General features: G+C 43.4%; 1 protein-coding gene across 1 annotated transcript in view; it reads left to right on the top strand.

Moving 5' to 3' along the window:
• VIT (vitrin) overlaps positions 1-15,503 on the top strand; it is a 150,330-nt gene that overhangs the window by 133,205 nt on the left and 1,622 nt on the right. Inside the window, exons 8-9 of the mRNA XM_007945083.1 lie at positions 1,881-2,107; positions 11,278-11,791. Coding sequence (XP_007943274.1) covers positions 1,881-2,107; positions 11,278-11,791 — 741 coding nt within the window. The remainder of the gene's footprint in view (positions 1-1,880; positions 2,108-11,277; positions 11,792-15,503) is intronic.

Genomic DNA, 15,503 nt, shown 5'->3' with positions numbered 1-15,503 from the left:
AGTTGGACCCAACTCATAGCGACCCCTCCTTGGGTTTCCCAGGCAGTATCACTACGGAAGTAGATTGCCTCATCTTCCTTCCGAGGAGTGACTGGTGGGTTTGAACCACCAGCCTTCTGTTTAGCAGTCAAATGCCTTCGGCACTATGCTACCAGAGCTCCTAGAAAGTGGGAAATGTGCACTTTGGAAGGACACGTTGGAAGGCCTTGTAACACCACCTAACCATTTCACTCAACTGAAGCAGATCATTGCAATGGAAATCTAGGCCCAGAAGTCTGGAGGAAACTACCCAGGGCCACACAGCCCATAAGTGATGCAGTCAGGGCTCAAACATAGTCTCCCAGTTCTTATGAATATAGCTCTTCCCTGGCCAGACAGACGTGTGCCCTTGGCTTAGCACTCACTGCAGCCATGAGAAAAGACACCCATGACCCCAGAATACAGACCTCCACAGCCAGCAGCTCCTGGGGTACTAGTCTCACCCCAGGCTGCAGGAGGCCAAGAGGCTACCATTACTCCAAGCCAACTCCTCCCACTGTACATTCTTTGAAACAACGTGGGCCCAGCTTAGGGGCTTAGTGTGGTTCCGTTGCCCAGGCAGAGGCTCTCACCAGCTTTCTGCTCCCAATTTTTTTTTTTTAAAAAAAAGAAGAGACAATTAGAAATCAAAGGCTTAAAATGAAACTGGGGCAGGAGTGAGTATACATGTTTTGCTGGACCTCTTTGTACCACTGTCAGTTCCTTCCTTGTTCTGATGGTGGAAGTGGGTCCCAGAGCAGGAGTCAGTTAGGAGCACAGAGGGGCTGCTGATACGCCCACAAGGAGCAAATAGAGCAGAAGGACAGGCAGCATATACCTCAAACTTGAACAATCTGTTCAGGGCCAGCCCAACTGATGATCTTCATGAGTATATAGAAATAGCACATAATGATAATTCATGGACTGGCCAGCTACACAGACTGATACCTTAACCAGGGGATTAAAGTCCCAGCAGAATCTCTGTGTGGACACATATTACTTGGCCTGCATTTTTTTGTGGGCTCCTGTCTCCCAGGCTCCCCTCTGGTCTCAGAGAAGCAGAGTAACCTGGATGCTTGAAATGAAAAGAGCTTGGAAGAGCAGTACTCCACATGATCAGCCTGGAGTGACTGAAGGAGACAAAGCTCATGGTCCAGTGCACATCAGAATACTACAGAAGCAAGGCAGCCATGTACAGCTGCACAGGTTGAGCACTGCACAACTCTGAAAGGTATCAGTCTCATGGACACTGGTGTGAATCTCTCATCTCCCCTCCAGTTGTACATTACAGTAGGCTTGGGACTGATGCAAAACACTCCAGCCTGGATCTCCCAAATCACCATTTTACACAGATTTCTTCACATGATATCCTTGACCTCTTAAAAATACAACAGTGCTGTTCTCAAACCATAGTGTTTATTATTCAGCTTCCTTGATCTCCCCTTTACCTTCCTTTATCGCCTTTGCAAAACAACCACTGTCCCTGGGATCCTTACAACCAAGCCCTACTCTTTCTGGTTCTTCACAGCACCCTTGAGGGGGAGAATTCAACTACAGTACTTTGGTTTCCTGCTTGATTATATTTTGGAGTTAACTGAGGGTTAGCCTTTAGAAAGCACTTTTTATTTCAAATTAATACTTCCAGCTCTAAGCATTCTAAAATATCTAAGCTTGGTGGGGGTGGGCATATTGGTTGAGTTTCCACTAATTGACATTTCTCCATCCTGTACTTGAATACATTAAATCTACATTTCTTTACAAAACACTGCAACTGGGTCATAGTACCCTTCACCTACTAAAACTGTGATCTTTATTTATTACTGAAATGATCATTTCAAGCACAAGTTTTCTCTTTCTTCCAGGCCGGGCCCTCTCCTTTGTGACCAAGAATTTCTTTTCAAAAGCCAATGGAAACCGGCATGGTGCTCCCAACGTGGCTGTGGTAATTGTGGATGGCTGGCCCACAGACAAGGTGGAGGAGGCTGCAAGACTTGCAAGAGAGTCAGGAATCAACATTTTCTTCATCACCATTGAAGGTGCTGTTGAAAACGAGAAGCAGTATGTGATAGAACCTAACTTTGCAAACAAGGTATGTAACAACCCAGAATCTACCCAACCTAAAGGTTCCCAGTAATTTGAAAAGCAGTAATGTCATCAAAGCTGTGTTTCTTCTTCCTTCAAACATGGAGTCCCTCCCTGGGTGCGGCAAATGGCAGTGATGTACCTCCAAAAAATCGGCCATTGAAAGCGCTGTGGAGCACAGTTCTACTCTGACACACACAGGGTTGCCATGAGTTAGGGTCATATGGTAATTGTTTGTTTGTTTGTTTGTTTTTTGAGCCCACTTCTAGGCAGGAGGACCACCAGTGAGAAACAAATAAATCTGGAACCTGGAGTGTTGTTGTTGTTGTTAAATGCCATCGAGTCGTCTCCGACTCATAGCAACCCCATGCCCAGCAGAACAAAACACTGCCCTGTCCTGGCCAGCTCCATGATCCTGAACCCATCGTTGCAGCCACTGTGTCAATCTATCTCCTTGAGGGCCTTCTCCTCTTTCATCGACTTTCTACCTTACCAAGCATGATTTCCCTCTCCTGGGAATGGTTCCTTCTTACAACATGACCAAAGCAGGTGAGACAAAGTCTGGCCATTCTCTCTTCCAAGCAGCATTCCGGCTCCACTTCTTCCAGGACAGATTTGTTAGTTCTTTTAGCAGTCCATGGTATTTTTAGCATTCTTCGCCAGCACCACAATTCATAAGTATCAATTCTACTTTGGTCTTCCTTATTCATTGTCCAGCTCTCACATGCGTACAAGGCAATTGAAAATATCATGGCTTGTGTCAGGTGTACCTTAGTCCTCAAGGAGACATCTGTGCTCTTCAGCACTTGAAAGAGGTCTTTTTTAATAAATAAAAAAAAATGCATTTTATTGAAATATAATTTATGTACAGTGAAATACACAAAACTAAAGTGACATAGGTCAATGCATTTTTTTTTTTTCAGTGTTCCCTCACCTCCCTTCCCACCCCTAGTAACCAATAAAGAAAGTTTCCTTCCATATATAAACATTTCCTTAATTTTTTACAATAATGAACTAATACTATATTTGTCTTTCTATGATTGACTTATTTCACTCAGCATAACGTCCTCCAAGTTCATCCATGTTATGCAGTGTTTTGCAGATTCTACGTTTTTCTTTAGGGTTGCATAGTATTCCATTGTGTGTATGTAGCATAGTTTGGTTATCCATTCTTCTGTTGATGGTCACCTAGGTTGTTTCCATCTTTTTGCTATTGTAAATAGTGCTGTGATGAACATGGGTGTGCATATATCTGTCTTGTCCAGCCTCTCAGTTCTTTACAATCTATACCTAGTATTGGGATTGCTTGGTCAAATGATATTTCTAATTCTAGCTTTTTAAGGAATTGCCATACTTATTTCCACAGTGGTTTTATCATTTTACAGTCCCACCAGCAGTGTATGAGAGTCCCAGTCTCTCCACATCCTAGCCAGTATTTGTTATTTTCTGTCTTGTTGAACTTTGCCATTAGTGCTGGGGTGAGATGGTATCTCATTGTTTTTGCATCTCTCTGACGGCTAATGATCGTGAGCATTTCTTCAGTATTTGCTGGATGCCTGAGTATCCTCTTTGGTGAAGTGTCTATTTATGTCTTCTGCTCATTTTTTAATTGGATTGTTAATCTTTTTGTTGTTGAGGTGTTGGAGTTTTCTATACATTTTAGAGATAAGTCCCTTGTCAGATATGTAATTATCAACAAGTGTGAGTTCGTTGCTGTCATTTTGTTATGTGCTTTTTCATGGTGTTGATTTCTTTGTTCCACATAATTTTCTGTGCTGAGCTCATTTTGTTTATGAATCGTGTTATCACTTCTTCTGTTGCTATTGTTTTAGTATTTGCTAAATATTTGTGCTGGTCCTCTTCTTTATTTTGATATGAAGCTTTATCATTTTTCTTTGAGATTACTCTGTGATTTGTAGTTTTCTTCTCAACTTTAGAACAGTCCATTCTACTTATAGTTGTCTTGACTTCCCTACCATTTAGAAGTTCTGTAACTACACAATTTGTTCTCTCTTTTTGGTTTGTAGTTGTCCTCATTTGTCAATTGATGTCTCTGGTTCCCTGTTTACAATCTTGTAGGTTTATTTACTTTGGATACTTCTATAACTGGGTTGGTTTCTAGGTGATGTCATCGTGTGTGTTAATGGTCAGTTGTTGTTTGCTGTTGTTGGTTCTCTGTCCAAAGGACTCCCTTTAGCATCTCTTGTAAGGTTGGTGTGATTTTAACAAATTCTCTTAATTTCTGCTTATCTGGAAATGTCCTAATTTCACTATCATATTTGAGGAACAGTTTTGCTGGGTATGTAATTCTTAGTTGGAAATTTTCTTGAAAGATGTCTTTTGCAGCCAAATGGCCCAGTGCTGTACATCATCCGATGTCCTGACTGCTGCTTCCATTGGTGTTGATTATAGAACCAAGTAATATAAAGTCTTTGGCACCTTCAATCTTTTTTCCATTTATCATGATGCTGCTTATAGGTCCAGTTGTGAGGATATTTGGTTTTTTTTTTTTTTGTATTGAGATGCAATCCATACCGTATTCTTCAATCTTCATCAGTAAGTGCTTCAAGTCATCCTCACTTTCAGCAAGCAAAGTTGTGTCATCTGTATATCATAGGTTGTTAATGGTTCTTCTTCTGATCCTGATGCTACAGTCTTCTTCATATAGTCCAGCTTCTCAGATTATTTGCTCAGCATACAAATTGAGTAAGTATGGTGAAAGAATACCACCCTGTTGCACTCCTTTCTTGATTTTAAACCATGCAGTGTCCCCTTGTTCTATTTGAATGACAACCTTCTAGTCTGTGTATAGGTTCCTCATGAGTACAATTAAGTGTTCTGGAATTCCCATTCCAACCTTTTGGTATTCTTTGCTTTGAGTGAAGATCCATCTGACATCAGTAATGATATCCCTCATTCCACATCCTCTTCTGAATCCAGCTTGCTTTTCTGGAAGTTCTCTGTCAATATAGTGTTGCAACCATTTTTTAATTATCTTCAGTAAGATTTTGCTTGCATATGGTATTAATGATATTCTTCGATAATTTCCACATTCAGTGAGGTCATCTTTCTTTGGAATAGATACAAATATGGATCTCTTCCTGTCAGTTGGCCAGGTAGCTGTCTTCCAAATTTCCTGGCATAATAGCCAGGTGAGTGCCTCCAGTGCGGCATCCATTTGTTGAAACATCTCAAAGGGTGTTCTGTCAATTCCTGGAGGCTTGTTTTCTCCACTTCCTTCAGTGCAGCTTCAACTTCTTCCTTCAATACTATTGGTTCTTGATCATATGCCACCTCCTGAAATGGATGAACATTGACCAATTCTTTTTGCTACAGTGACTCTGTGTATTCCTTCCACCTTCTTTTGATGTTTCCTGCATCATTCAACATTTTGCCTATATTGTTGTTGTTACGTGCCATCAAGTCATCTCCAACTCATAGCAACCCTATACACAACAGAATGAAACACTACCGGGTCCTGTGTCAGCCTCACAATCCCTATTATACCTGAGCCCATCACTGCAGCCACCATATCGATCCATCTTGTCGAGGGCCTTCCCCTCTTTCGTTGACCCTCCACTTGCCCATTGTGCTGTTGTTATGTGCCGTCAAGTCGGACCCAACTCATGGTGATCCCTCCTTGAGTTTCTGAGGCAGTATCACTATGGAAGTAGATTGCCCCATCTTCCTTCCAAGGAGTGGCTGGTGGATTTGAACCACCAGCCTTCTGGTTAGCAGTTAAGTGCCTCAGGCACTACACTACCAGAGCTCCCCCATAGAATCTTTCAATATTGCAACTCAAAGATTAAATTTTGTCTTCAGTTCTTTCAGTTTCAGAAATGCTGAGCATGTTCTTCCCTTTTGGTTTCCTAACTCCAACTCTTGGCACACTTCATTATAATAATTGACTATGTCTTCTCAAGCTGCTCTTTGAATTCTTTTGTTCAGGTCTTTTATCCCATCATTTCTCCCATTTGCTTTAGCTACTCTCCTCTCTAGGGCAAGTTTCAGAATCTCTTCTGACATCCATTTTGATCTTTTCTTTCTTTCCCGTCTTTTTAATGACCTTTTGCTTTCTTCATGGATGAACCTGGAGTAACCCTTTCAAAATAAAACTCCACACCCACCTGGTAAACGGAAGCCGAGAACTTTGGGAAGAGAATGGAGAAGCAGTGTCCCCAGTGTAATCTAGAGGCTCTTCCTCATTCCTCCCACACCCCCACGGGATCTAAGGCAGAGCGCTGTTGAGCCTACACATGCACACATACACACACACACATACACACTCAGTGATAAATAATGAAAAGGAATAAATGGACCAGATCAGTGGTTTTCAAATGCTACTCCTAGGTTCTATAGAGATGCCTGTCAAAAGATGGGACCAGAACAAATGGAATCAAGGCCTTCCACACCCATTGAATCAACCAGCTCAGCTTTTGTGTGTTTCTGTGGGACTCACATTAACCTCCCCCCACCAAAAAAAAAAAAAGTTACAGCTTAAAAACAAAGAAAGAAAAAACAACTTGGACTGATTTGTCTTTGATGCCCTTCTAGCTTTAATATTCTCCATTTTCAGATCAAACAGTGCTCAACACCTTGCATCATATCCAACTACTGACCATTTCATCGTTCTTGAAATTCTCTTCTCCTCCAACTCGGGATGCAATGTGGCTCTTTCCTTTTTTCCATCTTGTACCCTAAATACAGACTTCCCAGGACTCAGTCCTCAGCTCTCTGGTCTTCTCTCACTTGGCTTTCTTCCCTGCCCCGCCTCTCACCCAGGGCCACAGCTTCAGCCTGCACTTGGAGCAGCAATTTCCACATATGTCTCCACACCTGGCCTTTCTCTTTCCAGACATCCATTCCCAGCTAAATGACTTTTGTTCACCAAGATAATCCATCAGAACCTTGACTGCATTTAAAAAGCCAAACCCATCCTCTTTCCCACCTAAACTGGCTCCTCCTCTGGGCTTTCCCATTTGCATTAATGACACCATGTCCCCCCATTCAGAGACATCCCGAAATGCCTAATTAGCTGCTGAGCCCCACATTCTCATTTATAATATCCTTCCACTTTTCCCATGTGACCCCTCCTCATTTCTAGTTAGTACTTTACATCTATCTTCTCTCCTCCCTCCTGGGTCTCCCCAGTTCAGTTTAGACTTCACAGTGTTTATGAAGGGTTCCTCCAAGCTATGTGTTTCTTCTTCCAAATCTATCATTTACCCATTGCTCTCAATGTCCTCTGGAGTGTGATTGCAAACCACCTTCCACACATACCACACACAGGCCCTGTGCTCCAGTTAGTCTCCCTCTGTGCCCAGCAGGCCCCACTCTCTCCCACCATGATTTGACTCAGTTGGCTGGTGGGTGGCCCTCTGCTCCATCTTTTGGCTAGAATTCAGCTCAGCCTTTAACAGTCATTTCAAATACCACCTCTACCACGGAAAGTTTTGTGGATCCTTTTTAGACTTTTACAAGCCAGTTAAAAATGTTTCCTAGGAACGTTCTAAGCCACTTTGTTTTTAAATGTTTTTTAAGTGGTACAGGTTTATCTATAGTCATAAGTCAGCCTGCAGAGACAGGGGAGGGGAGGAAATGTCCCAACTTAGGAACACTAGCTCAGTCACTTCCAGAAGCACACAAAACCAAATGAATTGCTCAATGTTTATTTGCAGCTACCTCAAAGAAAAGTTTTGTTGTGATTGGGAAAACATAAGACACACATGCAAGAAATGACCAAAGAAAATGTTTCCAGAACAGCCCTTTGCCAAGGGGTCCCATTGTCCCATTGTAATGAAGTGGCCACATGTGCCAGATACTGCACCAGAGGCTCTTGGAAAGAATCTCTCAATAAATCTCCATGTTAACCCTACAAGATGAAATTACCACCTTGTGTACATAACTTTGGCATTTCTCAAGCTAAAATAACTGAAGAAAAAAATTCAATCAAGTTGCAATATTGAAGGATTCTGTGGGAAAAATATTGATCAATGGAGGAAGCATCAAAAGAAGATGGAAGGAATACACAGAGTCCCTGTACCAACATAATTGGTTGGCATTCAACCATTTCAGGAAGTAACATATGATCAAGAACCTATGGTATTTAAAGGAAGATGTCCAAGCTGCACTGAAGGAATTTGTGAAAAACAAGGTTCCAGGAATTGGCAGAATACCAATTGAGATGTTTCAACAAATGGATGCAACTCTGAAAGCCCTTCTTTATGCCAAGAGATTTGGAAGACAGCTACCTGACCAACCAGCTGGAAGAGATCCATATTTCTGCCCATTCCAAAGAAAGATGATTGAACAGAATGCAGAAATTATTGAGCAATATCATTAATATCACACATAGGTAAAATTCTGGTGAAAATAATTCAAAATCAGTTGCAGCAGCACATCAACAGGAAGCCACCAGAAATTCAAGCCAGATTCAAAAGAGGACATGGAATGATGGATACCATTGCTGATGTCAGATGGATCTTGGCTGAAAACAAGATATTTCTGTGTTTTACTGACTGTGCATTCAACTGTGTAGATCATAACAGATTATGGATAACATTGCAAAGAATGAGGATTCCAGAACACTTAATTGTACTCATAGGAACATAGACCAAGAGGCAGCCATTGGACCAAAACAAGGGGATACTGCATGCTTTAAAATCAGGAAAGGATACATCAGGGTTCTAGACTTCACAGTGTTTATGAAGGTTCTAGACTTTCACCATACTTAGTCAATCTGTATGGTGAGCAAACTGGATTATATGAAGAAGAACACAGCATCTGGACTGGAGGAAGACTCATTAACAACCTGCTATATGCATAGTGCCTAAGGCACTTGACTGCTAACTAGAAGGCTGGTGGTTCAAACCCACCAGCCACTCCTTGGAAGGAAGGTTGGGCATTCCTACTTCCGTAGTGATACTGCCTCGGAAACCCAAGGAGGGGTCGCTATGAGTCGATGGCAAATAACAACAACAACAACATATGCAAATGAGACAACCTTGCTTGTTGAAAGTGAACAAGATTTGAAGTACTTACTGATGAAGTTCAACGACTACAGACTTTAGTAAGTATTACATCTCAATGTAAAGAAAATAAAAATCCTCACAACTGGACCAGTGAGCAACATCATGATAAATGGAGAAAAGACTGAAGTTGTCAAGGATTTCATTTTACTTAGATCCATAATCAACCCACAGAACCACCAGTTAGGAAATCAAACTACATATTGTGCTAGGCTAAGCTGATGCAAAAAAAACTCTTTAAAATGTTAAAGAGCAAAGACATCACTTTGAAGATTAATGTGCATGGACCCAGCCATTCTTTTCAGTAGCCTCATATGCATGTGAGAGCTGGGCAATAAATAAGGAAGACCACAAAAGAATTAATGCATTTGAATTGTGGTATTGGGGAAGAATATTGAAAATACTATGGACTGCAAGAGGAAAAAACAAATCTCTCTTGGAGGAAGTAAAGCTGGAATGCTCTTTAAAAGAGAAAATGTCCAGACTTCATATCATCTCATACTTCGGTCATGTTAGCAGGAGGGAACAGTCCCTGGAGAGGCATAGGGTTAGAGAAAAAGAGGAAGACCCTCAACGAAATAGATTGACACAGTGCCTGCACTCATAGCGACAATTGTGAAGATAGCACAGGATCAGGCTGTGAATCATTATGTTGTAGGTAGGGTTGCTATGAGTCCGAACAAACTCAACAGCACATAACAACAACAAGATGTAACTTTGTCTGAGTGCCTGGATGGCAAAAATGGTTAAGTGCTCACTAGTAACCAAAAGATTAGAAGTTTAAACCCACTCAGAGACACCTTAGAAGATTGGTTTGGTGATGTGCTTCCAGAAAGTTCCAGCCTTGTAAACCCTATGGAGGGCAGTTCTACTCTGTACCCCTGGGGTCACCATGAGGCAGAATCAACTCTACGCAATGAGTTTGGTTTGGGGGTTTATAACCTTGCCATGAAGGAACAAAATGAGGCCCAGCCATGAAGGAACATCCCTGAAGTCTCTGAGTCTGAAACACAAATCTTTCTGCCTTCAAAACCCAAGCTCTGTCCTCCAGACAATCCTGCCTCAAAGCAAATGAATATTTATTCACTTGTGCCCAGACTTGTTCCTGAAAAAAATTAATCCTCTCAACAAACAGTCCTAGCGACTGGTACACCACCCGATCTGCAGCCTATGAGACCAGAAGAAATAGACGGTGCTCAGCTACTACTGTCAACCACTTGGAAGAGGATCTTTGTAGGAGATCCTGGATAAACAGGGGGAACAATGTGGAGCAAAACTCAAAATCATTTAAAAAAAAAAAAAAAGCGGGGAGCAGGTTTGCTGGCCCGATGGAGCCTGGTGGAACCACTGAGACAGTGGCCCCTAGCTGCCCTTCAGGTCTGGAATTGAACGCACACTTGTGGCTTCCAGCCAAGCAATAGACGGGCATACTAGTTGAGCATTTACCTGAGATAGATACACTCCTTGGAGAGAACAAGCAAGAGAGAAAGAAGGGCTGCTCAGGCACAGGGAGACAGCTCGGGGGTAGGAGTACATGGAGAGATGGACATAGGGAAGCGGTAGCTATCCGGAGGAAGTGGGAGAAGAGATATTGCATTGTGCTAAATTGTGGTCAATGTCATGAGACAAAGTGTATGTGATCTGCTGTATGGAAAGTGTATTTCTCTGTAAATTTTCACCCAAATCACAATAAAAAAAATTTTAATAAAATAAAATAATAAAAAAATTAATCCTCTCATATAGTGGTGCCACCACTGCCATCTTGTACCTGGCTGCCAGTACAAATGAGTTGAAGGACCCAGAGAGGCATAAATACAAAGCTGATATCACTGATACACATCTCCCTGTGGGTTTGTTCAGCAGATGGCTTTTCACTACACCCCGGCTGAGGGAATCGCATGAGTCCTGGTATGGTTGGAGGAGTCTTTGCCCTAGTGAGTGCCTGATTAGGTGAACTGAGATAGAAAAAGAGAGTATTCGGAGAATTAGTGCAGAAAATAAGATGTCTATTTGGTTCTTCAGCTGCCCAGGTGGGCTAAGGTAGTGGTGACAGGTGGGAGGAATTGCCACCACCACCACCACCACCACCACCACCACCCCCGCCGCCACCCGGGCCTGATGAGTCTCCCTCCCCTCTGTGTCTCCCCAGGCTGTGTGCAGAACAAATGGTTTTTACTCCCTTAAAGTGCAGAGCTGGTTCAGCCTCCACAAGACCGTGCAGCCCCTGGTGAAGCGGGTCTGTGACTCCGACCGCCTGGCCTGCAGCAAGACCTGCTTCAACTCGGCCGACATCGGCTTCGTCATCGATGGCTCCAGCAGTGTAGGCACCAGCAACTTCCGCACAGTCCTCCAGTTTGTGGCCAACCTAACCAAAGAGTTCGAGATTTCCGAAACGGACACACGAATCGGGGCCGTGCAGTACACCTACGAGCAGCGGCTGGAGTTTGGGTTCGACCAGTACAACAGCAAGTCTGACATCCTGAACGCCATCAAGAGGGTAGGGTACTGGAGCGGAGGGACCAGCACGGGGGCAGCCATCAACTATGCCCTGGAGCAGCTCTTCCAGAAGTCTAAGCCCAACAAAAGGAAGCTAATGATCCTCATCACCGATGGGAGGTCCTATGATGACGTCCGAATACCAGCCATGGCTGCCCATCAGAAGGGTAAGCTGGCCTTACCAGGCAGTCTGGGTTCCAAGAGCTTCTCTGGGGCTGGTGAGCCAGTGGGACAAGGAAGGTACTGCCTTTTGATGAGGGACTCCTGGGTGGTGCAAACAGTTAATGCTGGCTGCTAACTAAAAGGTTGGAGGTTTGAGTCCACCCAGGGGCACTTTGGAAGAAAGGCGTGGTGATCTGCTTCTGAAAAAGCAGCCGCTGAAAACCCCTTGGAACACAGTTCTACTCTGACCCACATGGGGTCACCAGGAGTCGGAATTGACTTGACAGCAATTGGTGGTCTTTTTATGATTGATTTTGTGACCACTTAATAAAATGTTCACAACCATAGAGAGTGTTAGGTACGTAACTAAACCCAGAGGCCCCTCTGAACAGTGAAAAGGGAAAAAAAAGACCAGGTGGGTAGCAAGTTAGTTTCCAAAGTGTCATTGAAGACCTAAGGTCTGTGGGTGGCCTGAACATTAACCCTACCTTTAAATTCTACAGGAGCTCTGGTGGTGTTGTGGTTAAGGCTTGGCTGCTACCAAAACATCAGTGGTTTGAATTCACCAGCTGTTCTGCAGAAGAAAGATGTAGCAGTCTGCTTCCATAAAGATTAAAAACCCCATTGCCATGGAGTCATTTCCGACTCATAGAGACCCTGTAGGATAGAGTAGAACTGCCTCATAGAATTTCCAAGGCTGTAGGTGAGGTGCCTAAGGCATTTGACTGCTAACCCGAAGGTTGGCAGTTCAAACCCACCAGCCACTCCGCAGAAGGAAGGCTGAGCAATCTACTTCTGTAAAGATTTACTGCCTCAGAAACCCAAAGGGGGTCACTATGAGTCAGAATTGACTCGATGGCAGTGAGTTTGGTTTGGCTTGGAATCTTTATGGAGGAGCCCTGAGGACACAGTGATTAAGGCACTTTGCTGCTAACCAAAAGGTTGGCAATTTGAGCCCTCCAGCCGGCTCTGTGGAAGAAAGATGAAGCAGTCTGCTTCCATAAAGATTTACAGCCTTGGAAACCCAATGCAGGTCAACACGAGTTGGAATCAACTTGATGGCAATGTGTTTTGGTTCAGTTACATCCTACACCCTGAGGCATTTTACACAAAACTGTGATACATCAAAAGGGAATTGCATTCATTACTTTAATCTCTATTGAAGACTGCCAAATTGTGTTGATTTTAAAGAAAAATCATATATTTAAAGAAAAACGCTATTCCATTTTATAAGCAACCTGCTAACAAGATGTTAGGGTTTTGGAGGCAACTTCAGAGAAATTCTTATTCAAATATTTAAAGAAATAATTCCATATAAAAATGTCTAAGAGAACATCAGAAAGTTTATGAAAAATGAGCAAGATGTTTTTGTCAATGTTTACAAAAACAGTCAATGTATGCCCCTTTTCCAGAATCTACGTATAAGCACTTTTTCCATAAAACACAATCTGGAGAAAACCCCATGTGATCATAATAATCGTAATAATAATAAAAGCACGAGTGGTGAGTGAACACCCAGGTCCTCTAGATACGTACTGGTGAGCAGGACTCTGCATTTGTTTGTTCTCTTCTCTGCCTACATATAATGCGGCAGGATTTTCTGTATTCTTAAAAGCTGCTTTTAATCCGTCCTGAAACAAAAGCCAAACCAAGACGAAATACACTGCCACCGACTCAATTCCAACTCATAGCGAACCCCATTGGGTTTCCAAGGCAGGATATCTTTATGGAAGCAGACTGCCTCATCTTTCTTCCACAGAGCTGTTGGTGGGTTCAAATCACCAACCATTTGGCTAGCAGCCAAATGCCTTAACCACAACACCACCAGAGAGCACCTTTCCTGAAACGAGGAGTAATAAAATAAACAAAAAAGTCATAATGCACCAGCAGTGCTGGCTTCTGGGAGCAAACCTGGAGTTCAGGCAGAGTGACCCCATGATTTATTTTCATGGAGCTTGTGGGGCACACTCAGCCACAGCAGGACAGTTCATGGCCCATACACCAGCAGTCACCACGTCCCTTGGGCTCACACCAGCAGAATGAAGATGGTTTAAGACTCTAAAGCAAGCTGTCCAAAGCCCAAGGGAGTGGGCAGAGCTGGTTGAGCCAGTTCTAGATGATGAGCCCAAGGTTCTCCAGCTTCTCCAAACATTTGCCCCCCGCTTGTGTTCAGCTCCACCAACACTTTTTTATTATTTTTTTTTTAATCTAAATAGACGTCTTTTGGGACTCACCTAGGGATTATCCATTGCCTGCCTGGTAGGAAAAGTGAAGACTGAGGGAGATGTCCTGGGAGCTATCAGAGGTGTCATGATCTGGAAAACTTTAAAGTACAAGGACCGATAGGTGCAAATTGCATGGATGCAGATTCCTGCTCCACCTAACACTAAGAGTTGTCTGAAAACTAATGAGCATTTTGTCCCTGGGAACATCCAAGTTGAAGCTAGCAACCAACCATTTGTCAGAATTGCCAGTAGAAGTTTCCATACGATAGGGTGGGCTCAAGGATTGTGAACGCTACATACTAATACTGCTTGTGTTGTCTTTATTGGGAGCAGCCTTTCTATCTTTGAGCAGAAAAGACAGCTTAGTCAGTCTAAACCCAGGCCTGCAGCTAAGCTGCCTCCTGCTTCCCAACCACTTGTAGTATTTTAAAGCCCAAAGCTGGCTTTTCCCAATCTGGACAATATTCAGAGAAAAGCAATCAGAAAGATGGAGAAAATGACTGGGAGATGTAATGCAGCTGAATGGGCCACAGTTGAAAACAACCAGAACCATGTGGGGCAGGTTCAACTCTGCAGCCAGGGGACAGAGCTCCAGAAGACGGTAGAGTCAGGGAGATGAGCTGCTGTGCTCAGGCAGGAGGCCCACCAGGTTCTGCCCTCTGCTCCCATGGCACCTTGCTCATCTGCCTTGGGTCAGCCTGGAGGGGAGGGAGTTGGGCTTTTGTTCACCACTGCCCACAGCTCAAATCCAGAACCTTCATACCACATACTCACTGCCTTCCGCTAAGAATGGATGCCTAGTCTCTTAAACTCATCCTTTCCTCCTTGGGGCTTCTTGTGAACACTATGTCCCTCCCTTCCCCCCTTTTATAGCCCAGCACATTCATTCCCATTATGCGTAGTGCCTAAGGCATTTGACTCCTAACCAGAAGGCTGGTGGTTCAAACGCACCAGCCACTCCTCGAAAGGAAGGTTGGGCAATTTATTCCATAGTGATACCATCTTGGAAACCCAAGGAGGGGTCGCTATGAGTCAGATCCAACTCGATCATGAGTTTGTTTGTTTGTTTGTTTGTTTGTTTTTTGAGTATCCACATCAAGACATGCCCAAGTTCCTCACATCCTAAAAAATAAAATATTCTCCTTGACCTCAAATTTTTGCTTCAGTTACCACCTGCCTCCACCCCTTCACAGCCAAAGTTCTAGAAAAGATTAGCTGTACCTGCTAAGAGAGCCTAAGTGGTGTAAGTGGTTTGCAGTCAGCTTGGTGGTTCGAACCTACCCAACTGGTCCACGGGAGAAAAGTATGATGATCTGCTTCCATAAAGATTACAGCCAAGGAAACCATGAGGAGCAGTTCCACTCTCCACGTGGGGTCACGTGAGTCAGGGGCAAGCTGGATGGTAACTGACAACAGTGTACCTGTTATCCCCACATCTTCACTTCGCCTTCAACTCACAGCAATTCAATTGGTTTCTTCTACACCTACTCCC

This window comes from Orycteropus afer, unplaced genomic scaffold, assembly GCF_000298275.1.
Source record: "Orycteropus afer afer isolate SDZICR_OR568_19922 unplaced genomic scaffold, OryAfe1.0 scaffold00131, whole genome shotgun sequence".
NCBI classification, from domain to species: domain Eukaryota; kingdom Metazoa; phylum Chordata; class Mammalia; order Tubulidentata; family Orycteropodidae; genus Orycteropus; species Orycteropus afer.
The sequence above is the reverse complement of the archived record's forward strand: the minus strand, read 5'-3'. Positions and strand labels throughout refer to the sequence as shown.